This window comes from Prionailurus viverrinus, chromosome B4, assembly GCF_022837055.1.
Source record: "Prionailurus viverrinus isolate Anna chromosome B4, UM_Priviv_1.0, whole genome shotgun sequence".
Lineage (NCBI taxonomy): Eukaryota > Metazoa > Chordata > Mammalia > Carnivora > Felidae > Prionailurus > Prionailurus viverrinus.
In genome coordinates, this window is record NC_062567.1 from 72,868,208 (window position 1) to 72,895,948 (window position 27,741).

The 27,741-nt window shown below is 54.4% G+C and overlaps 2 protein-coding genes across 3 annotated transcripts; one reads left to right on the top strand and one right to left on the bottom strand.

Moving 5' to 3' along the window:
* Positions 1-1,324: 1,324 nt before the first annotated feature.
* On the top strand, positions 1,325-13,784 carry CACNB3 (calcium voltage-gated channel auxiliary subunit beta 3). 2 transcript variants are annotated; one of them, XM_047868091.1, is made up of 13 exons: positions 1,325-1,432; positions 8,537-8,659; positions 8,876-8,998; positions 9,446-9,561; positions 9,780-9,844; positions 10,065-10,084; positions 10,283-10,363; positions 10,566-10,624; positions 10,795-10,904; positions 11,207-11,358; positions 11,561-11,656; positions 11,792-11,941; positions 12,401-13,784. In XM_047868091.1, exons 1-13 carry the CDS (start codon positions 1,391-1,393, stop codon positions 12,713-12,715), a joined length of 1,452 nt encoding a protein of 483 aa, XP_047724047.1. In that variant the 5' UTR covers positions 1,325-1,390; the 3' UTR covers positions 12,716-13,784. The 2 variants fall into 2 exon arrangements, with proteins under 2 accessions (XP_047724047.1, XP_047724046.1); XM_047868090.1 differs by lacking the exon at positions 1,325-1,432 and adding an exon at positions 2,795-4,851.
* Positions 13,785-14,616: 832 nt separating this feature from the next.
* DDX23 (DEAD-box helicase 23) lies at positions 14,617-27,731 on the bottom strand. The gene is made up of 17 exons (XM_047868108.1): positions 27,612-27,731; positions 23,929-24,137; positions 23,192-23,302; positions 22,200-22,293; positions 22,018-22,083; positions 21,077-21,215; positions 20,669-20,802; positions 20,419-20,531; positions 20,049-20,192; positions 19,722-19,947; positions 19,279-19,424; positions 18,739-18,916; positions 17,760-18,002; positions 17,196-17,347; positions 16,872-16,980; positions 15,909-16,083; positions 14,617-15,521 (listed from the first exon to the last, which is right to left on the bottom strand). The coding sequence occupies exons 2-17, from the start codon at positions 24,135-24,137 to the stop codon at positions 15,298-15,300; spliced, it is 2,463 nt and encodes an 820-aa protein (XP_047724064.1). The 5' UTR covers positions 27,612-27,731; the 3' UTR covers positions 14,617-15,297.
* Between the last annotated feature and the right edge of the window lie 10 nt (positions 27,732-27,741).

The following is a 27,741-nucleotide window of genomic DNA, read 5'->3' on the forward strand; positions in this document are numbered from 1 at the left end:
GGGGTGTGGAGGGACCAATGAGAGACCGATCCGCTTAGAAGGGTGCAAGAAGAGAGCTGGCTGGGGCTACACCCCTGCTCCCCCCCTACCCCGCCAGAACTTGGGCTTGTCCTGTTTGACGTGCCCGCCGAAGGGGGTGGAGGGGGTACTGACCCGAGCAGCAGTCCCGCGACTCTGTACTCCCAGCTGCCCAGGCCTGGCCGGATAGCTGCTGGGCTCAGCGGGGGCGCCCCTGGAGACCAACATGGAGGTAGGAGCTGGGTAGGGCCCCAGAGAAGCCAAGTGTCTCAAAGGAATCCTACGGGGTGAAGATAGAGTGCAGCCTGGAGTCCCATACTGGGGGGTGGGGGGCGGAGGTGGGACCGCAGTTCTTGGAAAGAGGAGAAGGAGAGGGCTTCGTCCTAGGCTTGGGGGGGGGGGGGGTCTGGCTCTGAGCTGCGCCCCCTCCGCTCGGACCTGGACAGCGCCTCCTGCTGGGAGGGCCGGACGGCAGCCGGTCGACAGACAGGACCCCCCGGCGGGTGCCGCCACCTGGAGGGCGTGTGCGGCCACCCCGCGAGCGAGCCTAGGGGGCGCTGCAGCCGGGCGGGGAGGAGCCGCCTAGCCTAGCCCTGCGCCTTCGCGGGCTGAGTTCCGCGACGCCGGAACCCAGGAGAGAGGAGAGACCTTAGACACTCCGGGGCGCGCTGGAGACCCAGGGTCTGGGCCGGGGACGGGTGGCTGGACGTGGCTTTCCCGGACCCCGGGGTAGGGGGGCGCCTTGCCCCGGGGGCTAGCGAGTCGCACACGAGCATTTCTCCCTTGGATCCTGTCCCCTGCTGAGGTCGGGGTGGACGCCGCCGCCGGGAGCGCCGGCGCCTGGTTTGCGCCGGCGCCTGGTTTCCTACGGCGCACGGAGCAGGGGCCGGGAGGGACTAGAACCTTCCGCCTAGACCTCCGGGGTCCGGGCAGCCCCTTCAGCCTACGGCGGTGGGGGCTCCAGAGTCCCTACCTTTTCTGGGGGGCCGGGTTGAGGAGGAAGGAGGAGGCGGAGAAGGGAGGCGAGAAGTGGGGATGGAAGGACAGTGGGAGGCACCCAGATAAACAGAGAACAGGGACCGTAGAGAGGAGGAAGAAGAGACGGAAATGGAGAGAGCAGGACTGAAAGGTGACTGGAGAGGGAGAGTGACAGAGGCGGCGAGAAAGGAAGGGAGAGGGAGGGAGAGGGAGGGAAGGAGGAGGAAAGGGGGAGGGAACCCCGAGAGAGGGACGCGAGCCGGCAGCGAGCCCGGCGGGCGTGGGGCGAGGCCAGGCGTGCAGGCGGGAGCCAGTGTGCAGAGCAGCGCCCGGGTCCTGCTCCCGCCTCGGAGCCCCTGGCCCGGGGGAGGGGGAAAGACCGCTAGCCCGGTCTATGTCTTTTTCTGACTCCAGTGCAACCTTCCTGCTGAATGAGGTAAACGCGGGCCCCCTCCCCAGTGGGTGGGAGGAGAGCCCCACTCCAAGCTAGGAGGAGGGCCCTCATTTGGGGGAGACTGCAGTGATGGGGAGGGAGGAAGATCGAGGAGGTGAGGCTGAGGGTGGAAGAGGCGGGCAAGAAAGGAGGGAGCAGTCAGAGCTGGCAGCTTCTAAGCACTGGGATTGGGACGAGAGGGGAAGACTGCCTGGGGAGCCAAAAAAGGAGCTAGATGAAAGGACGGAGATAAGAGGGATTCACCAAGCTCCCCTGGTGCCCCTTTCCAGGCTCCCTGAGGGCGGCCTAGCAGCTAGAATGCTGGGGGTTTGGGCTTGGTCCATGTTAAAGACTGCTGAGGAGAAGGACTTCCCAGAGGTACTGGCTCCTGCCTCAGTTTCCCCATCCAATGCAGAGGGATTAGCATCTGCCAGCTTCCTGGTGCACTTACAGGAGAAGCTGGAATGTATTCCAGAGGCTCCCAAGTACTCCCACTCCCAAACTTGGTTATTCAGGCTTCTCCCCGGTGTCCTGCTTCCATACCTTGGGTGCCAGGCAGCTACCAGCCTAACAGCTCTCCCCTACAAGGGAGGAGAGCAGAAATCCTCTTCTCCAATCCTCGAAACCGTTTTTTGTTTGTTTGTTTTGGTTTGGGTTGGGTTGGGGGTTTTTTGCCCTCAGCTCTCCTCTTATGCTCACCCCTGGAAAAGACAAGAGGTTAGGGGCCACGTAGATACTGACAGGCACATGTCTTATTTCAGGACAGGAAGTTGGCATGAGAACTGGAGCAGGCAGGTGTGGGTGAGATAAGAGATGCAAGGGGGCATTGAGTAACAACTCAGAGATAAGGGAAAGAGTGCGGCTCTGAAGCTCCTGTAAGACCCAAGGGATGGGCCCAGGTATGAAAGCTTGAAATCGTCTCCCTGGGGGGGGGGGGGGGTGGTTGGCACGGCAACTCATGCTTCAGAAGCAGACTTGGACACCATTGTCCCAGATGGGGATGAAAACAACAAGGTGTGTGAGGAAGGAGTAACGCTGATGGCAGGTCTGCTGTGTAACTACAATCCCCAGGACCCCCTGGTGGCGGAGAGAGTCACAAAAGGAGAGATCAGGAGAGTAGATCCAGGGATGGGAAGAGAAGCAGATGCCCCAGCAGCTGTCGTCATTGGAATTATCACCCAGGAGAGAGCGCCTTGAGAGTCTTATTCTTTCACACCTCATGGCTCCTTTCTGCCCTTCTGGAAAAAAACAGAAGGAACTGAAGAGGCAGAGAATAAAAGAGGAGGAGACAAGGAGTTCTGAGGAACTAGAAAGAGGGGGCACAGAAGTGAAAAGACAGTGTCTGGGAACTGGCACTACCAGAGAATCCAACGTATAACCAATCCCCAAACGGTGCTGGACTCAGGAGAGAACTGTGAAAGCCGACGGCCTCCCCCAGCAGTGCCTGGCCAGCTTGTAGGGCTCCAACAAAGTTGTCTGCCAAATCCAGCCGCAGGAAGATGCTAAGCAGGGCTGGGCTGCACCACTCACAGGGGCAGACAGACTAAAGGCAGGCTAAAGATAGTCTTAAGACGAGGCCCCTTCTCTCCTTCTTTCTTGTCAATGGAACATGAAAAATTGACATAAATGGGGAAGCCAGTTGGGTTATGTGGACTTCCTCTCTCCCATGCGCAATGCTTCTCCCATAGATCTCGTCAAACTGGGTCAGCTTTGTTTTCTGACTCCCCTGTAGCTCAGGAAGGTAAAGCAACGAACAGATTTCCTGATTCACCCTCTTGGGTGTGAGAAACAGGGACTGGAGAAGGAATGAGCCCAGAAAGGCTCCAAGTGTAACCCTCTTTCTAAATCTCACATCCCCCTCATGGTGGAGTTAGGGCAGGTAGACAATCAAAATTCAAAGGAATAATGTTGCTCAGGAGATGGAAGAAAGGAGGGAGCTCCAATGGGTGGATCTTTGGGGAAGTTTATCCAAGATAAGGGCTGCTGCTCTGTCTCTAACCTCACATCTCAGTTCTCCTTGGAAGGAAACTGGTACAAGCGTGGTACTGTGGCTCCAACCAGGATCCCGGCCACCCCACCCCCATCCTTTCTCTAAGGAGGGAATCTGGCCTTACACTAGTGACTCGGTAGTCTTGCCCTTAACCCTCCCAACCCCAGTGTGGCCGGTATCCCACCTTCTGTTCCAGCCCCGCCAATCCCCGTACCTCCACCCTCCGGTTTCTCTCCCCCTCCCTTTAGGCTCACCTAAAACAGCCCCTCCCTCCCCCAGTTTCCACGGATGCCTTGGCAATGCATGGCACAGTCCTTGGCAAGGAGGCGAGCAAGGGAACCCCCCCCCCCCCCAGTCCTGGCCAGACTAGGATGGAATCTAATCGCGCAACAGGTGTGGGGCGGTCGGACCCAAAACCCCAGTTGCATGGGTTGGCGACGTGGCCCTTTGCTCCAGGGTCCCAGCACGGGGGGCCGGGGAGGGGGGGAGGAGCCCGAGCACCTGCTGGGGTAGGGGCTACTTTCACGCATTGGCTTGAGCTCGCCAAACCCATTCCTCCCCAGTACCACTGCAGAGGTTTCTTTCGGAGTCTCTGGGCCGCCAGGGCCTAGACACGCGGCCCTCTCACCTGGGGCCCCTCCCCCTTCTGCCGCTTGTCCCCAGCCCCCGCCCCGCCTCTCCGATCTCCCCCAGTATCTCCAATTTCCTGTCTCCCCCTTTCCTCTCTCTCTGCCTCGATCCCTCCTTTCTCTGTCTCCGGCCTCTAAGCCACCTGCGCCCTCGGCTTTCACGGCTTGGGTCCCATCTCCGCGCCCCCTCCCCTCCCCCGCTCCAGCCCTTTGTTCCCCGGCGGAGTATTTCCTGGGTTGCTGAGCGTCTCTGTCTCCGCATCTCTCCTCGCCCCGCCTCCTCCCAGCCTAGATCCGCCCCGCCCGCAGTCTCTCCTCCCCTTCCTCCCCGCGGCCCCTCTGCCCCATAGGTGCTTGGGGACCCACCTTCTCCCCGGCTGCGGCCGGCCACCCTCTCCAGGCCCGGTCTCGGGCTCCCCGGGTGGCCGGCGCCCCCCGCCGCCGCCCCCGCCTGCTCCCGGGGAGGGGGTCAGGTGGGCGGGCACTATTGTTGTAGGAGCCGGCGCCAGATTCCTCAGCCGCGCTCGGGGTGGGACCGGCAGGGTTTGGGGGGGTGGGGTGGGGGGAGCGGTGATTTGAGCTCCGAGCAGCTGGTCTTCGCGGCTCGCTCTCTCCTTCGCGCTCTCTCGCTCTCCGCCGCCGCCCGCAGGGCTGCGGGGCTCGGTGGCATCTCTCGGGCGCGGCCCGCTGTCCTCGCCCCTGCCTCCGGGCTGCTCCCGCCCCCGGCGCCGCGCGCTCCCCCCAGCCCGGACTCCCCCATGTATGACGACTCCTACGTGCCCGGGTTTGAGGACTCGGAGGCGGTGAGTGCCCACGGTGAGGGTGGGGGTGGGGAAGTTGGGGTGACTCCTCTTCTCCCTTGGACCCTTCCCCCGTTCATTACTTTGAAAAACGCCTCAGTGGAGGGGCAGGGCCAGTAGGGGGGGCGCTCCTGAAAAGTGGGGAGATGAATTTCCATGCCCAAAGCTCCCCAGGACTCCAGTCCTAGACCAAGGGGTATCGGGTGTGCGCATGGCGGGGGGGTAGTGTGGGGGAAAGGCTCGAGCAGGTGGCCCCGAAGCCCAGGACTAAAGGGTAGAGGGAGGAAGGGCTGGAGACTGAGGGCATAGAGGCTGTAGAGAGGGCACACGCAGTGTCTGGAGTTCCCAAAGGAGGATTGACTGGGTCTGAACACAACAGCTACTGGAGAAGCTGAGGCTTTGGGGGAGGAGGACAATTCAGACCTATGCTTCAAGTAAAGGACAAATTTAGAGAGCCTGGGATAACAGAGAATCAGGTACCAGCCTCAAAAGGATCATAAACTTGAGGACCTCCATTATTCCCTTCTGCTGCCCATCCCTGAGCATTGCCTTATTTCCTCACCCTGCCTGCAGCACAGCTTCTCTCCCAGGCTGGAAACTAGGCACCTGGCACATGGGTGGGCCAGCTGACTGAGCGCCATCCATTCCACGCCTCCTGCTGGGGCGTCCTCAGAGCAGTGGGCTTCCTGAGCTCCTGCTCAGCATGGAGGGCCTAGAGGTGAGGCCAGAGGGGCTGAGGGCCTGGGGATGGAGAGGAAGCTCTTTGCTCAGAGAACCAGGCAACTGATAAATATTTAATTCTCCTCTTTGCTTTTATCTCCTGACCCACTGAGACAAATCAGCTCATTAGGCAGTGATTCCCGGAGCTCAGAGAGCAGGGAGAGTGCCTGGAAAGATGGGGCAAGGATGGGCAGCAGCTTCTCTGTCCCTTCTCCGAAACATGCTGCATGAAGGTCTCCTTAGGAGAGGACCACTAGATGGCTTGGAAGGGGTCCCCGATAGGTGTGGAGGGCAGACCACTCTGGTCAAAGGGGGAGTATTTGGGTTTTCTCCCATCTCTTGCTGCCAGGCCCACGATACATGAGTTCTAGGGCTCAGGATAGGCAGCTCTCAGTCCTTTTCTGGGACTGGGCTCCTGCTGGGCCCAATTCCCCATTGGGCCTCTGGGGCTAATTACATTGCAGCTAGAGCAGATGATTTTCAAGGCTCTGGTGGACACCTCTTTCTGACAGTTGAAGGGACAGCTGGCATGGCCCAGGGTGCCAAGGTGAGCTTGAGAATGAACCTCTCGGAGGGGCTGGAGGGCCCTAGAAGGTTCTTCCCGTCCCTGGCAAGAAGGCAAGGGCTGTTGCAAGGTGAAGACTGACATGTGGATGTGTTGGGGGCAGCCTGCTACCCCCTTGCTGGCTCCCCACCCCTCTCTGGTTCCTGGATCACCCTCCCCCCGCTTCCCTTTCTCTTGCCTGGCTCCTTGCTCTCCCTGAGGCCCCCTCTGAAGCAGTAGGAGGGAGATCAGGCTCTAAATAAATCCACCGGCTCATCTCCCTCCTCTTCTTCCCCCGTGCCAGGCAAGAGTGGAGCTGCAGCCTGCCCACACACTCACCAGGCAAGGGGGGCACCACCAGGGCACTGTGCCAACTCCTGGCAGCTCCAAAGTACTGGGCCTCTGGCTGTTTTGGCATAACAGGGGGTGGGGGAGGCAAGACCCCAGAGCACCCTTGGCAGGGCAGCCCTGGCCTCCCAAGTGATACCAGGGCACGAAGGATGCACCCATCCTTGGGTCCTGCTCTGAGGACTTGAGAATAATGGAGAGGGGGTTCCATCGTGAGCACAACTCCTTAAACATTTAGGGGAAGATCCTATGATTCCCATTCTGAGGTGAGAGGCCAGGTGACCCAGATGTTCCAGGCGGGGACATTAAGATTACTAAATTAGGCCAAGAGCCTGTGGAGCAAAGGTCAGAATCCTCTTCCTGCACAGGCCTGGACATCTAGAAGGCATCTGATACCTACTCATCAAAGTGAGTTGTCATCCCGCCTTGCCTCTTCCCTCCTTTCCCATTGGTCCCTGCTCGCATTAGACAGCTGTCTCCTGTGCCTAAGACCCCTGAAAGGAGGTCCCCCCCCCCGCCCCGCCTCTGTTGACAGCACAAAGGTTCTTCCCGAGGCTCAGCCGCTCTTTCTCCTGCTGCCAAGCCAGCCTTATTTTGTTCTCAAGAGAGATGGGGAACAGCAGGCAGACTCTACTCCTCTATAAAATGAAAGACTTTTTCCCTTTGTGCTCTCTTCATGCCTTCTATCTACCACAGACATTGTGTTTCCTTAGGCTCAAGGCTCCGGGCTGATATCAAGCTGACCAGCCCTCTTGCCGATGCTGGGGCTGGGGCCGAGGGGCAGGGTGGTATGTGAGTTTGTCTTCCCCACTGAGACTCTGGCTTCTGCTGCCTTCTGTAAGTGCTCATGCACAGTGAGCTTGAAGGAATGTTCCTCAGCCTGAGAACATTCTAAAACCTACACACACACACACACACACACACACACACACACACACACGCACGCACACACACTCCCACATGGACCCCTTAGCCAGACTCCTACCTTATCTGTGCCACCTGCACTTCAGAACTGATGGAAATGACGCTTCAAGCCTCTGATCATAAAGAGTGGAGACTGAGACAGAAAACAAAAGATTCCCTTTCCCCTAGTCTGACAGGGAAACCCAGACATCCTGACTTCTATCCTCCTGTCCTAAGGTCCAGCTTCCCTTCCTCATTTGTGCGTCTCCCTCTTGGTGAGCTCTACAACCCTCCAAACGTACCCCCTTCCTATTCGCAGGACTCAGAGACTCTCCCGGCTCAGGTTACTAGAGACCCTGTCCCTACATCCCCAGGGTCCTCCGCTGGGTTGCCTGGCACTGACAGCGCCTTCCTTCAGGGCTGATATCCCCTTGGGGAAGGGCTGGGGAGATACAGGCCAGATGGTGTGGCTGAGCCTCACTGGGGCCCAGGGAGACAGCTTTGTGTTGCCTTCTCAGTCTGTCTTGTTTGCTGCCCACACCTGGCCAGTTGCCCCAGCAGGTGTAAGGGGAAAGAAAGTGGGGGTGGGGAGAGAGGAAGTGACTTCCAGGAGTTGGCAGCACCGTGTCTTCCTCTTCACCCTGGAAGGGTAGGCACCTGGGGAGAGGAGATCGAAGGGGGTAGATGGCTCTGTCCTGACACCCGGGAGAGAGTGCCACGCCAACCAGTGTCTCTTGACTGTCCCCAGCTGACTGTACTGCTGCCACGCATTTTAAAGGGATAAGGCCCAGGATGCTTTGCAGGCTGATGTGAACAAGAGGGCTGGGTCTCCTAGATCCAGAATCATCTCCAATATATCATCTGCAGTACGTCTCCCTTCACTCTGCCCCAGAGGCCAGGGTAGAGGAGAGGAAAGGGAGGAAGGAGGAAAGTGAAGGCTCTGTTCAGAGCCGCAGTATTAATGGGCTTGTGGGGAGGGGCCCCAATCCTAGCACGTATGGATTGGGCTGGCTTTCCTGCAGCCCCAGAGGCACTGGGGCCCTTCTCAGGGAGATGAGAGGGACCACCGGGGTCCAGCACGGACATGGCCAGGCTGGGGTCAGTGGAGCCTCTGCTGTAGGGTTTAGAGGATGCCTGTAGTGCCCAGTGGTCACAACCTCTCCCCCATGCCAGGGTTCAGCCGACTCCTATACCAGCCGCCCATCTCTGGACTCAGACGTCTCCCTGGAGGAGGACCGGGAGAGTGCCCGGCGGGAAGTGGAGAGCCAGGCTCAGCAGCAGCTTGAAAGGGCCAAGGTATCAACTTGGGCTGGCAGGCTAGGCTGGGCTGGGTGGAAACTTGGGCTGGGTCCTAAGTCCCCAGGGGTCAGTGGGCAGGATGCTCATGAGTGTGAAAGAGTGTGTGTGTCATGGGCGTCCCGTTGGGGCCTCCGCCCTCTACTGATGGGGCATTGAAACTAGAAGGGGTGCTGTGAGGCTCCCCTCATTTGCACTGATGGCCAAATTCCCTAGCACAAACCTGTGGCATTTGCTGTGAGGACCAATGTCAGCTACTGTGGCGTACTGGACGAGGAGTGCCCAGTCCAGGGCTCTGGAGTCAACTTTGAGGCCAAAGATTTTCTGCATATTAAAGAGGTGACCAACCCCAACCCCCAAAGAGGAGCCACCTAATCCCCCTGCTCGTGCCCTAGCTCCCCTGCCTCTTACTTCAGTCTTAGTCTATAAACAGGTCCCCAGACTCCTCAGCTCTTACCCAGAACACATACCCATACGCCCCTCATATCTACAACCCAGTCCCCAGGGCCTCCATCCTCCTGAGACCTGGCTTGGGCCTCAGTCTCCATACGTGTAAAGTGAGCAGTTAGATGAGTTGCCTCTTAGGTTACCTGTGACATCGGTGATGCCTTGCACTGAAATCTTGGGTGGCTCAAACCTGGCTGCCCTTCCCTCTGGCACCTTCTCCTGCCCTCCTCCTTTTGTGCTGCCTTCCTCAGACCGCTCTCTGAATGCCTCCTTGGCTCCTTCACATTGAAGAGCCAGGACTGAGGCCCGGGCGCCTCCTCTCACCGCCCCTTCCCCCAGAAGTACAGCAATGACTGGTGGATCGGGAGGCTAGTGAAAGAGGGTGGGGACATTGCCTTCATCCCCAGCCCCCAGCGCCTGGAGAGCATCCGGCTCAAGCAGGAGCAGAAGGCCAGGTGAGAGCAGGGTTTGTGACTCAATAAACGTACCCCCAGACACATGTACTTTACCCGCAGCACGCATTAACACCGCACAAATATTAAAGCCAACACGCATAAATACACCTGTGCGCCTCCCTCGCTAGTTAAGATGTAAGGAAATGTATACGACAGTGAAATAATGTGTAGAAAATGCATCCACACAGAAGCTTATTGACCTCCCTTTCTGCTCTCAGGAGATCTGGGAACCCCTCCAGCCTGAGTGACATTGGCAACCGACGCTCCCCTCCGCCATCTCTAGGTAGCCTCCCCCCAACCCACCCATCTTGGGTAGGTGGGTAACTAAGACACAGGGAGAAAGGGAGCTTGTTCCCAGGTGAGCTGTGTGGGAGGGGGTTGGTGGAGGGACCAAAAGAGCTCGGAGAAACCCAGTGTCTCCCTTGGGGAAGGGAATAAATACCGTGCCCCCAGGGCTTTTCCCCCTTCACCAACTTTAATCTTTTATTTCCTTTTCCAAAAAGCCAAGCAGAAGCAAAAGCAGGTGAGTCAAGGAAGGGACCTGGGCTGGGGGGGCTCATGGCTTATGGCTGTGGGGACAGGTTTCTGGGCAGTCCTTATTGGAAGGGCAAGAGAACAGAGAGGGGAGGGAGCCCAGAACTTCTGGATCTGCCCTGCACCAGTCAGGCATAGGGCAGGCGACAGGGCCATGGCTTTGCCTGACCTTGGGTCCATTCTGCAGGCAGAACACGTTCCCCCATATGATGTGGTGCCCTCCATGCGGCCTGTGGTGTTGGTGGGACCCTCTCTGAAAGGTTATGAGGTGAGAGAAGGCCCCTGACCCCAAAGGGTTGCCTCTACCCAGCCTGCCGTGGGAAGACCACAGGGACAGTGGGAGGGGTGTTCTACCCCCACCAGGTCTGTGTGTGGAGGGGGCGGGCTCCAGGGCCATGCCCAGGGAAGCTGCCCCTGCGCAAGAGGGCCCCAGTCAATCCCATGCCTTTCCCCTCACCCCTGCCACCCAGGTCACGGACATGATGCAGAAGGCTCTGTTCGACTTCCTCAAACATAGATTTGATGGCAGGTAAGTTGTTCTGGCCTCAGGTGGCATGAGAACCAGGGAGAAGATCATTATCTCCTTCCAGGTGCCTGTAGCAAGGTCTTTTCTAAAGAGAAACTCAGTGGGACCTGGGTAAGGAGAAGCCTAAGGCTTGGAATTTAGAGGTGGGCTGTGATTCTCCACCACCACCCCAGGATCTCCATCACCCGCGTCACAGCTGACCTCTCACTGGCAAAGCGATCTGTGCTCAACAATCCTGGCAAGAGGACCATCATTGAGCGTTCCTCCGCCCGCTCCAGCATTGGTGAGAAGTCCCGGTCTCCTGCTTCTCCACCCACTCAAGCCTTAGTGAGACCCTTTCTCCTACCTCTCCCTTCCCCGGCACCTGCAGTCTTGCCCAGCTTCTCTACCCGCCCCAGGACTGGCAAGAACCGCCCCAGTCTCCCCGGTTCTCCGTTTCACTGCTTGCCTGCACCTTGATGAATATACCCTCTCCCTCCGATTCCTTCCCGTCCACCACCGCGGAGCGCTCCCACGGCCCCACAGGACTAAGAAGTAGGTGGAGCCCCGCGGTGAGCGTCATGGCCCACTTGCCCCCTCCCGCAGCGGAAGTACAGAGTGAGATCGAGCGCATATTCGAGCTGGCAAAATCGCTGCAGCTGGTAGTGCTGGATGCCGACACCATCAACCACCCGGCACAGCTGGCCAAGACCTCCTTGGCCCCCATCATCGTTTTTGTCAAAGTATCCTCACCAAAGGTACCTCACCGGCGATGGAGGAGGCCCACGGGGCTGCCCTCCCAGAACGCGGTACACCTCTGCCTGATCCCTGCCCGAGGGCTCCTGAGTTCCCTTTTCCTGCTGCCCCCTTCTGAATCATCCTCACCTGCTGCTGATGCTGTGGCACAAGTGGGGGACATGCCGGGTTCTCTCTAGGCCCAGCCCTGCCCTTCCTCCTCAGGTCCTCCAGCGTCTCATCCGCTCCCGGGGGAAGTCACAGATGAAGCACCTGACTGTACAGATGATGGCATATGACAAGCTGGTTCAGTGCCCACCAGTGAGTGCCTGGGTCAGCTACTCCTGTGCCCACTCTAGCTTTTCCAGGGCGGGGGAGTGAGGGAGACGGGTGGGGGGGGGGGGGGTGCTGCTACCAAGAGGCAGCCAACGTTCCCCCTCTCCCTCTCTTCCCCAGGAGTCATTTGATGTGATTCTGGATGAGAACCAGCTGGAGGATGCGTGTGAGCACCTGGCCGAATACCTAGAGGTTTACTGGAGGGCCACCCACCACCCGGCCCCCGGCCCTGGACTTTTGGGCCCTCCCAGTGCCATCCCCGGACTTCAGGTACCCGTTTGCAGTGGGCACAGGTGCTCAGGCTGAACCCGCCAAAGTACTGCCTGCTCCTGGCCCAGGCGATTGTCCTTGGCCTCCAGCTTGAAGGCCAAAGGATCGGAGAACTCAGCTGTGCTATACAGAGCCAGGGCAGATGGGGGAAGGAACTTCCTGATGAGAGAGGGAATAAATCAGTGAGGTGGGTAATCAGAGGTTACTTTTCTGGGTTCAAAAGAAACACTCTCTTTACCTTAGTCTGTCTTGACAGCAGAGCCTGAATTTTGCAGGAGTCAAAAGCTCCCGTTTTCCATGTCTCACGTGGAAGATGCCTCTCCCTCCCTCCTTGCAACTGTTTCTTGTATCCAGGAACTGAGAGTCGAGGGGGCAGAACGGCCCCCACCCAGTTAGAGGTGGGAGGGAGGCCAAGGCAAGGTCTGCCCTGCCTACTTAGAGCTGTCCTGTTGCCCCCAGAACCAGCAGCTGCTGGGGGAGCGCGGCGAGGAGCACTCGCCGCTGGAGCGGGACAGCTTGATGCCCTCAGATGAGGCCAGCGAGAGCTCCCGCCAAGCCTGGACAGGGTCTTCGCAGCGTAGCTCCCGCCACCTGGAGGAGGACTATGCAGATGCCTACCAGGACCTGTACCAGCCTCACCGCCAACACACCTCGGGGCTGCCTAGTGCTAACGGGCACGACCCCCAAGACCGGCTCCTAGCCCAGGACTCGGAGCACAACCACAATGACCGGAACTGGCAGCGCAACCGGCCCTGGCCCAAGGACAGCTACTGACAGCCTCCTGCCGCCCTACCCTGGCAGGCACAGGCACAGCTGGCTGGGGTGCCCACTCCAGGCAGGTTGGAGTTAGACTGGCGTTAGGCTGGCACTAGGCTCAGCCCCCACAACCCCCTGCCCGGCCCCAGCTCCAGGGCTGCCTGTGGTCCCAAGGTTCTGGGAGAAGCAGGGAGCCAGCCCCCTTACCTCCTGGGCACAGTGACCCCCGTAGGCTCCCATTCCAGGTACTAGCTGCGTGTGCTGCACCCCCGGCACCTTCCTCTCCTGCACAAGAAGCTGCCCCACCGGCAGTGCCCTCAGGCCAGGATCCCCTTAGCAGGGGCCTTCCCACCAGACTCAGGGAAGGGATGCCCCCTCAGAGTGACAAGAGGGTGGGTGTGGGCAGCATGGCATGAGGAAGAAACGAGGCCCCTGACCAGGCCCAGGTCCCGACAGTCAAGGCACTCAGGGGTTGTGCTTGGGGTCCGAGGTCCTCCACTCGCCTCACTGCCACACATTAGAAGTGAGACAATCAGAGCCCGACAGGGTGGCACTCCCGTCCATCAGCTGGAGTGGGGCATCCAGACACAAGGCTGGAGCAGCAGGCAGGCTAGGTCGGGGCCAGAGGCCTCACAGCCGAAGCTCCTGCAGGGAAGGGTTCTCCTCGCCTGTCGGGAAAGCTTCTCAACATGTGACGGGACCAGAGACCAGGAACACGGTCACCCCGAATGGCAGACAGGAGCCAACCTGGACTGGGGGGTTGGGAAGGGAGAGTGTGTATAGCAGAGGACGTATGGAACAGCTACAGGGGCCTCCTCGCCCCGCTCATTTTTTGCTCTTGCCTCCTGGCATTTCTGTTCTTGGCCCTCATGCCTCCTGGGGAACGTGGCCCCGACTTTATTTGCTGATTCATAGCTGCTGCTTGTTAAGTTAGGGTTAGGTGGGGAGAGATAGGACACAGTGGACAGCCCCCAGCGGCCCTGTCTACCCGACTACCCTTGCCTTATGGCTCTAACGTGTGACCTACAGAGCATGTTCCACAAGACCCCCACCTCACTGTCATCTCTAATAAACACCATGCACAGTCCTTCAGACTCCTGTTCTGTGTCTGCCGGCTCAGGTGGCCAGGTTCCTCACGGCGCAGGCCAAGTCTAGAAGAGAGAAGTATCCCGGCCTCCTTTCTCTCACAAAGGACCCGCTGAGTGGGAAGGGCACGAGGACAGAGCTGCGGGAAGGACTGCACTCCCGGGCAGCCCCCTCATGCCCAGGTACCAGGAGGAAAACATTCAGCAGCACAGAAGGGACCTATTCCGGGAGGTGAGGAAGAAAAGGCTTAGTCACAGCCTTACACCATCCCTGCCTCGGGTCGAAAAGACCCAAGAGTATTTGTAATTTGAACTCCAGGCACTTGCCCAGCTCTGCAGCCCCCTCCCCACAGCCTCGCTCCGTGGGCCCCAGCTCATCGCTCTTTGATGCCCCTAGTTCCCGTCTCCACCCCTCTCGTGAGCAGCGGGCTCAGCCACCAGGGACCCACCAGCAAAGCTGCTGAAGACTGAGTGCCATCCAGCCGCTGGCACACCACAACAGGCCACAACTGGGCCCCACCTGCCGGTGTGGCACAACCGCTCTCCATTGTCACCCTTGTGCAAAGCTCCCCAGAGGGCGTGCGGGCAGGCAGGACTACAAGTTAAGGGAGGCTACAGCAGGCAGGCAAGATGCACTCCAACCCTGCGGCCCTTCCATCTCCCCTCAACTGGCCGCCTGTAGATTCAGGCTCTCAGCTGAGGCCCCAGTAGCTTCTCTGGATGCGATTTTCTTTCATCTCCCAAGTCAGCCCACCGCGCCCAATGCTGTCCTCCTATCTCCCGTGGCAGCAGGGAAAACCCAGGAGATGCTTGTAGCTGGAATCAGACACAGCCTTCATCTTCATGTGTTTATTCTCAGAACATACAAACTCATCTTCTCAGAGAATAAAAAACAGAAATTTCACTCAGTGACTTCAAGATGGACACAGCCAGCTCACCCTGTCCCCACAGCTACTAAAAAAATTCCCTGGGTGAGGGATGCCCAGAGTGCACAGCACCCCTTGGCACAGGGGCCGTGCACAGCTCTAAAGGCTCTCAACTTGTTTTATAATCCAAAAGGGCAAACGGCTGTCAAAATGACAGAGTCCAAGGTCCATAATCCTCACAGTGCCAGATCCCCTGGGGTCACCTAGGGCAATGACACTGCTGCAGCTTCTGCAGTCAAGTCCGAGCCGAAGAGGTACCGTCGTGGCGGCCAGGTTTTTGTTCAGTCTGTGAGGCAGTGCCAACCGGCTGCCCCCACGACTGGCAAGAGCTGATGGCCCAGTGCAATCCCAAAGCCCTCCAGAGGGGCAGAGCCAGGCCAGAATCTGCGTCCTTTGTTCTCCCTGCCGCCTATAGCAGTTTCCTCTCCTTCTGCAGCCCCACGCTCGGGCCTTCAGACCTGAGGGTTTGGGCCGAGGAGTCTGATTGTTTCCTAAGGCCCCATAAGAGTGAGGACCTGGAAAGAGACGTAAGGGTCCCGAAGAAAAGGCTTCAAGAACATGCCCTTAAACTGACGGCAAGGGTGCCGTGTCAGGCAAAGATGGTCTCTTCCCGGCGCTTCTTGGTGAGGATGGTGCCTGGCTTGTGCTGGGCATCTGGGTGGTTGGCTAGCTCTGGGGGGCAGGAGGACACCGGGCTCTCCAGGATGGCTTGCTTCAGCTCATAGAACACAGCGGAGTCCTCTTTGGTGAGGAAGGTGATGGCCACACCGCTCTTGCCAGCTCGTCCCGTGCGACCAATGCGGTGGATGTAATCTGGGGAAGGGGAGGAGTGCCACCGAGGGTACCAGGCCTCACTTCTAAAGGCGCCCCCCACCCCAACACACCTCCGAGGGCAGTCAATACCCCGCCGCCCCCCCCACGCGGCCTGACCCCCGCGGCGCCCACAGTGCCCTCTCCACCACTAACGATGGGGATCAACCTGCCACACCCAGACTGAAAGCGGCCCACACCCCGGAGACAGAGCTGTCCTGGGTGCTGGGACAAAACCCATGGGAGATAAAAAGCAGAGCTCTTCCCACCGGGACAAGCAATCCCAGACTTGGAGCTGTGAGGAATGGCAGCAAGAGCCTCCGGCTTCAAGTGGAATGAGACAAGGAGGCCCCCTTTACCTGGATGGAAGCTGCTTCCGCCCGCACTTACCTTCAATGTTTTTGGCCATATCATAGTTGACAACCATAGACACATCTTGAATGTCGATACCACGACCCGCCACATCTGTAGCCACCAAAATATCCTTGGCACCAGCCTTGAGGTTGGACAGTGCAAACTCTCGCTGCTCCTGGCCTTTTCCACCATGCAGCGTGCAAGCATTGTACTGTTGGAACAATGGCAAGGTGAGAAGAGAGCAGTGGGGTCATGGAAAGACACAGAAGGGAGTGGAGACCGTGAGGGAGGGCTGCAGAGCAGCAGGGCAGACGCGGAAGGAGGAGGGGGAGAGAACGAGTGCTACTGGAAGCAAGCAGAGAACAGGTGAGCTGAAGAAAGGGACGGGAGAGAACAGGGTGTGGTGCGGCAGGGGCAGACAGAGTGAGGTCAAAGGTAAAGCCCTGGGGTGAGAGGGGAAAGAGAGTAAAAATAAAGTGATAGTACTAACGGTAAAGCGACTGGGGGGCAGGTGGCGCGGAGCCAGACAGACGGGAAGTCATCAAAGAGAGAATGAGGCTGAGATGAGGGCGGCAAGCAGGGACCAAGACATTTAAGGACCCTTGAAACACCAGTAGCAGGAGTAAAGGACACCAATCCCCCATGTCCCTCGTGATGCACCACCCACTTTCCCATACATCTATAAACACAAAGAACTCTGATCTACTATTCTACAGCCTCCTGTCCGGCCAGGATGTGTGTCTCAAAACCTGTCCCTGGCCCGGCCCCCTTGGAGGAAGACCCAAGGCAGCTCTGGCTGCCCTTGCAGGACTAGACAGGGGATCACACAACAGACCCAGTTCCCTCATCCCTGTCACACCACCCTTTTCCCTCTGGCCCTGACTTGAACCCTAGGTTAAAGAATGGGACAGAACTGAAAGGAGGAGCCTCAGAGGGGCCCTCTATTTTCAGAAAGTCCCACCAAAGAGAGCGGACTTGGCTCTCTCTCGCCAGACATACCCCCATCTTCTCCAGAGATTTGGCCAAAACATCGCAGCCCTTCTTCTGGTTGACAAAAATGATAATGGGTGGATCAAAGCCTTGTTCCAAGATTGCCAGCAGCTTTTTCCTGGGGAGAAGAGGCAGAGGAGAAAAATGAGAGGCAGACCTTTGAGACGCACGCTCTGATCTACCAACACCAATTCCAGGACCTTCGATCCCATGGCGTCCCGAACAAGCAAACCGCAGCTCTTTAGAACGGCAGAACATTCACCCTCCATCATCCCGCATACAGAAAAAAGCGCCTTCTCCATCATGTTTTGCCAGGCTCAGCCGCCCCCATACCTCTTTTCCGACTCTGACATGAGGAAGACCTTCTGTTCCACACGTTCATGAGGCTTGCCTGCAGAGCCAATGTACACCACAGCAGGTCGCCGCAGATAGCTCCGGGCCAGACGCTCCACCGCTGGGGGCATGGTGGCCGTGAACATGACTGTCTGTGAAAACAGGAAGCTCAGCCCTGGGCCCAGGCAGGCACCGCCATATCCTCCATCACCACAGGAAGTGTAGCCTGGGCTAAAGAACCTAAAACGAGCCATGGAGTAGGCTTTAACAGCCATAGGAAATCGTGTCCTTTGCTTTCCCACTTCTTTCCTCACTACCTGCTCACCAAGGTATTTTGCATCTTATGATGACACGAAGGGCTGAGAGCATTTGCTGGCACCCATGGTGGGGAGTAGCATGATGCCTTGGAACCATTTTCGAGGGCAAAGCCAATAATGGCTCCGCTGCCAGGACTGTCAGAGGACATGCTGGTAAATGTACCGTGGGCCCCCCCCAGGGCAAGAAGGGCCTCAGAGCAGGTTTGGCAACTTGCCCCTTGTTCCCAGCTTAGGGAAGCGGCCTTACTTGGCGGTACTTATGTTTTCCTGACTCAAAGTTGGCCAACATCTTCTCAGGGTCCTCAGCTTCATCCGTGTCCGGCTTCTGGTTGCTGACAGGCATGTGCTCCAGGATCTTCTGGACATCTGGCTCAAAGCCCATGTCAATCATCCTATCTGCCTCATCCAGAACCACATAGGTACAGCGGCTCAGCACAAGGTAACGGTTCTCCAGCACATCAATCAGACGTCCTGGGGTAGCTATCACAATCTGGAGGGCACAGTGGAAACATATGCAGCCACAGCACGTACCCCTTTCTTCTCCCTCCTGTGAACTATCCACCCGCTCAGACAACAGACCTCCAATGCTAAGGAACTTGGACCCCAACCTGCAGTTATGACTGACGGCAAAGGTTCCTAAGAACTGGCACAGAATCGCTTGTTGCCACCTTGGATTTTTTTAAGGCGTGAACAGGGTCTCTGAGTAAGGCTCAGGAGTCAAACAGAAGAGGCAAAATCAGGAACTTTCTGAGATGGAAGAGAGACTAAGGGAAACCATGGAGAGAATTATACAAAGGGATTATGCCAGGAAGTTGCAAAAGACTCAATTCCTCCATCAAATTTCTTATCGAAAGCTCTCTTCCTCTACCTTGAGGAGCCAATACGTGAAGTCACTGACATGGTCTGGCAGGGTGAGTGACAACAAAGGCTGTGGTATGAGTCTCAGCTCTGCTCATTGCCAGCTGTGACTTTGGGCAAGTTAGTGACCTGAGCCTCAGCTTCACCTGCACAACGGAGATCCACCACCTCTCTCATTTGGTTGTTGGTAAAATTAATGATGCGCACAGTACGATACCTGGTTCTTAAGTTCTCGACAAGTAACAGCACATATATATAAACCAGTCCTTTTCTTCACTTTACTGTACGTCTATGGCAGAAACCAGAGACACGGCCCCCAAACTGAGAACCCTCAAACAGTGGGCTGGCTGCCCGCTAGGTGAACGAACCTCACAGCCCATGCGCAGCCTGAAGCCCTGGTCCTCTCTGGAGATGCCGCCAATGACAGCCACAGTGCGGATGCCCAGTGGCTTCCCAAACTTGATGGTCTCTTCCTCAATCTGCTGAGCCAACTCACGAGTGGGGGCCAGGATGATGGCATAAGGGCCTTGGTCTGACTCTTCGATCCTGTGGTAAACGGGGCATCCCACAGTTCCGTGAGCTTTCGTTCTTATCCAACCACAAACAGGAGCAAGACAAAGTCACTCTTAAGGGCAGCTATGGAGATGGGGAGGGTGGTGGGAAAAGGATGCAAAGATCTCATTTAAAAATCAGAGACTCCAGGGCAGCCAAGTTCTTCAGGGAGTGGTCCTTGCCAACAAAATCATACACCTCTTTGATACCGTGATCCAATTATTCCCTAGTATCTGACCCAGACTAAAGAAGGGGGCTTCTGACTGTAGACTTAAAAAGAAAACCAAACGCTCAGTTGCCACTGTGACCTTTCCCACCCAGCCAAACCCACCCCAACTGGGACCTGCCGACCCCACCTGTCAATTTTGGGGAGAGTGGTGATCCAGACGAGCAATGGGATGAGGAAGGCTGCTGTCTTGCCACTGCCGGTCTCAGCCACACCAATGATGTCACGATTCTGTAGCCCAATGGGAATTGCTTGACGCTGGATAGGTGTTGGTTCCTGCAGTGACCCAGAGACAATAATGGGTACAGATGGAGTCCGGCTACCCAAGCCACTGCTGACAGAGTGGGCACATGGGCCAGCACAAGAGGAGGACAGCAGTTCACAGTGAGGAAACACAGTCACCAAAGGCCAATACTTCCACCAGAAAGTGAGAGCATCACCTTAGTGCTCCCTGGCAGAAGAGGAACAAAACAGACGAACAAAGGAACAAAGCTCTCTGTTCCCAAATTAAGTGTGTATCCCCTAGAACATGGGAACACATCAGGTCTTCTGGGCCAAGCTGTCCCTCCTTACCTTGTACCCGCACTTATCGATGACCTCCAAGATGTGCGGGGGCAGAGAAGAGTCTTTCCAGGACCGGATGGGATTGGGGATCTTGCCACCTTTGGTGGTGATGCTGTAGTCCTCTCGGAAGATCCGCCAGTCCCGGTCCGTCATCTCATCTAACTTCTTCTGGGACCAGTGCCGATCATCCCAGCGCTGCTTGGCTTCCTTCTTACGGAGCTTGCGGAGTCTGGCCCTGGAGCGGGACGTGAGGAACAAGTGGGATCAGTATCCTTCCTCCAGCTCCTTTCTGTAGGTTCTGGGCTCTGCCCAACCACCCCCAGCCCTGCCACTCACTCCTCCTGCTCCTTTTCTTCCAGCGTCCGCCTCTTCTCCATCAGGTCTCCGTAGAAACGTGACTGCTCTCGTTTCTGCTGCTTCAGGTCAATGCCTGCAATGAAGCCTCGCCCCAACAACTGCACCTGGTGCCGTTCCTTGTATCTGAGGTGGAGACAGGGGTTTGTTATAGCAGCAGGAGGGAAGGGCGGACTACTGACATGAACCAATATGTACACCTTCGTAACTGGGGTCTTTCCTCACCCAGAGAGCTGGCTGACTATGCGCTCACCGATTTCCCCACCCCGGAATCTTACTGCTCTTTCTGTAGCACCAGTTGTTTCCAGGAACTGCCTTAAAAGACCTAGCACACAGGCCTGAAGCCACTCACAGGGGGTTGTAGTCGATGGACGTGTCCTCCGATGCGTCCCACTCGAAGACAAACTTGCGGTCATTGAGATGCCTTGTTCGGCGCCGCTTCTTGATACCACCCAGATAACGCTCCTGCCCAGGGACGGAACGCAAAGCCCATGAAGCTCCAGGCCCACCCAGATCTCACATGCAGAGATCGGAATGGCCAAATAACTAAATCTCATTCTTGTGTGTGGCGGGGGAAACGAGCACAGAACCAAGGCCTGCACCTTAATGGCATGCAGCTCCTTGCTCTTATCCTTCTCTTCCCGGATCTTCTGTCGCCCTTCCTCATCCTCATTTCCATTGGTCTCCCGCTCCATCCTCTCCCTGCGTTCCCGACGTTCCCGTTCCTGAGGGTCTTCTGCAGACCAAGGAAAGCAAAGCTGCAGAAGAACTCAGTGCAAGACAAAAGAGGGCACGGACAGGATCTGGACGACAGACATCAAATGAGAAGGGGGAGATTTGCAATACAAGGGAAATGGAGACGTAACCCAGAGATATGCTCATCAACTCCCCCAGCCCTCCCTCTTCCAAACTCCAGAGCAAACAGGTTTCTGGCTCTCCTGAGTGACACTACAATTCAAACCCATCCTCTCCTACTCCTTCTAAGGGCTACACAGGGGAGGAAAACGAACCCAACATTTTCCTGCCCAAGTCTTGGAACTGTTTCCTTTTCTTGCGCTCTTCTTCGAGCATCCTCTGTCGCTCCTCCACCTCCTGCTGTCGTCGCTTTAGGGCTTCAGCCTCTCGTTCCGCTTTGGAGAGGAACTTGGGCTACAAAATAGATTGGAACTGTAAACAAAGGATCTAGGAGCAGGGTATGATCACATCATTGATAAGGAGACAGCAGAGGGCCCGACAATATTTGCTCAGGCATTACACCTCTTCAGGAAAATACAGATAGGTCTAGGATCCCGCTATGGCCCGAACTGTGTCCCCCTCAAAATTTATATGTCGAAGCCCTAACTCCCAGTACCTCAGAATATGACTGTATTTGGATAGAACCTGTAAAGAGGTGATTAAGGTAGGGGCGCCTGGGTGGCTCAGTCAGTTAAGCGTCCGACTTCGGCTCAGGTCATGATCTTGCGGTTTGTGGGTTCGAGCTCTGGGTCAGGCTCTATGCTGACAGATCAGAGCCTGGAGCCTGCTTCCGATTCTGTGTCTCCCTCTCTCTCTGCTCCTCCCCTGCTTACGCTCTGTCTCTCAATAATAAATAAACATTAAACAAAAATTTATAATAAATAAATAAATAAATAAATAAATAAAAGAGGTGATAAGGTAAAATGAAGTTCTCTGAGTGGACCCTAAACCATTCCTCTCTTGTAAGAGAAAACCTGGGCACAGAGAGACACCAGGGGCATGTCCGCACAGAGGGAAGATCATGTGAGGACACAGAAGACATCCACCCACGAGCCAAGGAGAGAGGCCTCAGAAGAAAACCACCCTACTGACACCTTGATCCCAGCTTCTAGCCTCGAGAACTGTGACAAAATTAATTTCTGTTGTTTATGTCGCTCAGCCTGCAACGTTCTATTATAGCAGCCCGGCCAGCTAACACAGACCCTCGAGTTCTCACCTTAGCCTCAGCTTCTTCCTCAGCCTTCTTCTTGGCCAGAAGTTCCTCCAGGGATAATGGCTGAGCCTAAAGATAAAAAAAAAAATAGGACTTCAGTCCATAAAGGCTCTCTCCCTTTGAAGATTTATAATGTAGAACTTGAACTGAAGAGGAAGATGAGAGAAATCCTTCCTCTCCTTTACCTTAGGTTTCTTATCACCATGTTCATCGTCTTCATCCTTCTTAGAGTCTCTGTCTTTCCGAGATTTAAAATCTTTTCCTCGGCCAGGAGACAAACTTTAAGGAAAAGAAACGGGAAAGATCCATATCGCTATCTTGCCCTCATCCAGGCTGAGCCACAGAGAGGATAGAAGTTTTCCCATGACTCAACAAGACTGGCTTATGGCCATCCATCACGCCCTGAAGCTCCCTTTGCAGGCCTGGTCACTCTGCCTGCTCTGAAACCTAATGATGGGCCTGTCTTGGCCCCATTCTACCTGAATCTCCCTTTCCAAGACTAATCTCTTCTCACCAGATTGCCTTCACTACTGAGGGCAAAAATCTCTCTTCCAAATAGCAGGTGCGCATCAGAAAAAAAGAATCCTGCTTCATTTATAATACACAATGAATTTCGTCGACAAGGTCCCCCACCATCCACCCTTTCCGGGTACTGTTCTGTGTGTTCCCTCCCCCTGCTTCCTTCCTACCTGTGCAGAGATCCTTTCCCCACAACTATTACAAGCCCAATCTACAAGAGGTCTCAAACACCCCCACCCCCGTATTTGCTATGGGAATTATGTTCTTTGCCCTGAATCCTAACCTGCATACTCAGAGCCTAATAAAAACTTTGCATACAGAGTTTCCAGAGGAAAGAGGTCAAGATACTGGGGCATTAAGCTATCCCAACAAATACATGTTGTTTATCTTGGGTGGACACCTGAATGGTCCAATGGAACTAAGGGACTGTTTTGTAGGCTGGTAACCCTCTCCAACTAATTTCTAACTTTTAAGAACAAACTGACCCTCAAACTGTTGCAGCTTCAGTAACTGGTTATAGTTTCTAAGGATACGTGCTTTCTAAAAATGACAGCTCTGCAGTAACTACCACAACAACTGACTTCGCTATGGGCCTGCGCCAGCTCAGAGGCAGAGAGGAAGGCTTTCTCCTAAGGCCCGCTCCCATTCCCTCAGGTACCTGGATCGTTTCCGGTCCTTGTCCCGTCGGTGCCCATCCTTATCCCGGTCTCGGTCCTTCTTATTCCGATCACGCTCCTTATCCCGTTCTCGTTCTTTGTGCCTTCGCTCTCTAAAGACGGCAAATTTAAGAAATCGTGTGAGATTTCCAGAGTATCCAGGTTCACTGCAGTCCTAAGAACGTTCTCATGATCTTTTTTTTTTTAAAATGTTTATTTACTTATTTTTGAGAGAGAGCAAGCAGAAGAGGAGGAGGGGCAGAGAGAAAGACACAATCTGAAGCAGGCTCCAAGCTGTCAGCAGAGCCCAATGTGGGGCTTGAACCCACGAACCATGAGATCATGACCTGAGCCAAAGTCGGACGCTTGACCGACTGAGCCACCCAGGTGTCCCTCTCATGCTCTTTTCTCCACAAAGCAGCATTTTATAAATCGGGGAATGTGTCTCTAGGAGAAGCTATGAGGGGATTCTAAGAAAGTCGTCTAGATCGGAGTTGTACTGCTAAGCATTAATGGAATGACAGGCCATAGTCTATGTGAACAGAGAAACTATCTTCCTCGATCACTTGGACCTTCATCCTACAAGTTCCCTCTTAACTTTTAAGAGCTGCTGGGTCACTAGGTGTAGAGAAATATGTGAAAGACTAGTGGCCTAATAGTGCAGGCATCAGAGGAACCAAGAATGAAGAAGTGTGAAATGTACTCTCCCTTCCCATATAGACATACAAAGTTACTTTACCTTTCTGTAGACTTGGAACGGGACCGGGAGCGAGAACGGCTACCTCCTCGACGCCTATCCCTTGAACGATGCCGCTTCCTGTCTTTGGATGGGGAAGACTTCCGGTCCCGGTCTCTATCCCGTTCTCTGTCAGGAGTCCGAGATCGCTTTCTTTCCTCCTTGGAAGGTGATGCATCACGGTCCTTTTTGTCAGCCAGCTCTCCTGCCATCTGTCACGGATAAGAGAAATCCTTGTTATGTACTATGTACTACTCTAAACTGTTTATATAATCACAAAACAACCCTATGAGGTAGATATACTGGAATGCCTACTTTATAGATGAGAGAATGGAAGCTCAGGTATATAAAGTAACTTGCCTGAGGACACACAGGTGGTAGGTGACAGAGTGCCAGGCACTCTGGCTCCAGAGACCCATTCTTATTTGTTATACTATACCATCCCTCTGTGATCCCTTTTTGTATACATATACGTTCATTTCTAAAAGTATATAACGGATGTTATCTTATTTTTATAATTAGACTGTAAGAGTATGAAAAGAAATGTTAGTGAATGCATAGTGTACTAGCTACCTCTGGAAACATCCTGTATCGCTTATCTTAGCAGTCTGCCAGCCCACTGGGATCAGTCAACGCATAAATGGCTAAGGGAGGTAAGTTCCCTTGAGCTCATAAAGAAAACTCAAAAGAGGAAAAAGAGTTACCTTTGAGATTTGGGATTACACTCTTAAATTGTAAGTGGAGAAAAGAGAACTTAAATTTAAATGGACAACTTAAATTTAAATGGAGAGAACTTAAATTTAAATGGAGAAACAAACTCACTTTCACTCAGATTAAAAGAAATGTACTTCTCATTATACAATGGGAAAAACTTTGGTAAAGGGTACACAGAACCTCTATGTATTTTTTTTTTTTTTGCAACTTACTGTGAATCTATAATTATTTCAGAAAAGAAAGAAAGGTAGGTACCAAAAAATAAAGGTCACAGACTGCTGACTGACATTCCCTACTCAGATTCTCATAGAGCCTTGACCACTACCCAGTCCTATGAAAGGTTTGAGCAGGAATTTGTTCCATTCCCCTCCTGCCTGGGGCGGGGGGGGGGGGGGGGGGGGGGGGACACTGAACACCATGTCACACTGTCAACTGTCCTTCTAACTACAAAATCCACCTCAGCCAGGAGCTAAAATGACAGTAAGTCTGAATCCACCTCTACCCCATCACTATCATCATCATCCATTCCTAACACTCAGGATACATTTCTCAGAACTTATTTTACCCCCAAATGGTTCCGTTGGAATATCGGTTCCCCAGACTTTCACGTACAATCTCCCTTCCATGTAATTTCCTGCCATATGCCTTTAAGAAAGGAGAATGTGTAAAGAAAAGAAAAATGAACAAGTCGCACTTTCATCTTATCTCACAATTGTCTGAGAAATGACTATAGCAGTACATAATGCAATTATACTTATGTCTCTTCTACTCAGAACCCTAAGAAAACAACCCAGAAGAGAGGTATCTTCTCTGAACATCACTCATTCTCTCAGCAAATATTCAGTAAGCACCAGAAACTGTTCTACCTGCTAGAGATATAGCAGTAAACAAAACAAAGTCTCTGATCTCATAACACTGAAATTCCAATGAAGCGCATAATGGGCAGAATAAGAGAATTTCAAATAGTAATGAGAAGTAATAGAATAAAACAGGGTGGATATGATGGGGAGAGGTAGGAACAAGTGAGAGAGGGCTCAGGAAAGAGTGTTTTAGGTAACATGTAAGCTGAGACTTGAATGATGGGAAAGAGAGAGGCTGCAAAGATCAGGGAAAAGATCTTATGGGGTAGAAAGTTCAACGAGTACGAAGGCATTGGGGTAAGAACTAGCGCAGCATATCTGCCAATTAAAAATAGACTTATGTGGCTGAGTGACAGTGACCCAGGGGAAAGACTGATTTAAGGTGAGTTCAGGGAGAGAGGCTGGAGTGAGATGGTGGAAATGTGTTTTGGGCCCGGGTAAAGGAACCTGGATTTCAACCTAACAACAACAGGAACCTTAAAGGGTGTTAAACAGGAAGTGATGTGATCTAATTTTACATTTTTAAAGAATTTGGTGACTTGAAAGAAAATAATAGGGAGGCAAGAGTAGAAACAGAACCAGCAGTCTAGGCAACAGATGACAGTCGCTTGTTCTAGGAAAGTGGCAATGGAGATGGAAAGTAGTGAGCTTCAGGATATACTTGGAGGCAAAGCAGACAGGACTTACTGATGAAGGGAGAAAGGAAAAGAGGAGACACAAAGATAGCTCCTAAATGTATGGTGTGACTGACCTAATGGTTCACGATGCCATTAGTGACCAGCAGTGACTGGGGAAGGAAGAGACTTAAGAGAAAATCAAAAGTTTCATTTTGAAAATGCAATTCTGGAACTCAGAAGAACCTGGAGACAAAAATTTGAGCCATCACTGTATACATGGCTTTTAAAGCTATGGGACACTAAATAGTATTACCTAAATAGGCACTATAGTTAAAGAAAGAAATAAAAGAGAACCAGGATTGAGCTCTGGAACACTGTAACATTTAGAGGTCAGGCAAAGGAGCCAGAGAAGAAGACTGGAAAAAAGCAACAGCATTAAGAAAGAGGGAAAAAAGTTAAGGATGACATCACAGAAGCCAAAAGTGTGTCTCACGGAGGGAGTGATTAACTGTGCCAGTGGAAAAAGGCTAGGAGATAGAGTGACCCTTGTGTTGGGAAAAATGGAGATGATTGGTGACCTTGACAAGAGCTGTTCAGATGGCATGGAGAAGTAGAAGCCTGAGTGGAGTGAGTTTAGAAGAGAATGAGAAGTGAGGATAAGGAAACAATATAGACAACTTTTATTACAGGTTCTACTTATCACAAGGGCCAGATAACCAGGCCCACCCTACTCATCGCTTCTCAGCAGCCTTCCTTGCAAACCTCCAGGTCTTTGAGTTCCTCAGTTCTTGTAGGGTAGGGGCAGATTTTCTTTTTCATCCAATTAAGTATTTATCAAGCATCTACTATATGCAAAGCACCATGCTAGACTCCGTATTGAATTACAAAAGGAAATTAGGAAGATCCTGTCCAAAAAAAGGTTACAGAACAATAGAGGGTATGTGGCACTTACCAAGATGAAGGCTCAGATGAAGTATTATAGGAATTCAAAGAAGTTTCCTTTCATTTGCAAAGAAGATTTGGAAAGATCTGTAGAGGAAGTGGCTCTTGAGCATTTAAGTATAGGTAGAATTTGAAGATGTGTAATTGAGGGTGCGGAAAAGTCATTCCTAGCAAAAGAAATAATACAGGAGGCGCAGAGGCGGGAAAGCATGACTGGTTCTGGGAGAAAAGCCAGAGTTCCAGTTTGGCTGGAGCAAGGCTTACTCAAAACATGAAGGAATAAAGTCGGATGGAGGGTATCACAGGTGCTATGCTCATGGGCAAAGGTCTGGCCCGTAAGATCGTCCAGGGACCTGGCCTGTGTCTCCAGGAGTCAACACTCCGCCCTGGGGCCCGCGCCCCTTCACTCCAGCCCGCCAGAGCTCTCTGGGCTCATGCCCCTACCCTGAGGCATTCTTCCCCGCCTCGTCCCGGGGACAGGGGCCATCGCCGTGCCCCCACTCTTGCCCTCTCTGCAAGCTCCTGGGAACCGCCTCCATCGTTCGGGACTCACCACTCTGAGTCTGAACCGCCCAACGCGGCCTCAACGTCGCCGAACAGTCGCCATCTTTCCCGTTTCCTGGTCGCCGAGATGCATCCGCGGCCGCGCGGCATGCTGGGAAGGTGAGTTCCTGGTACCTGGC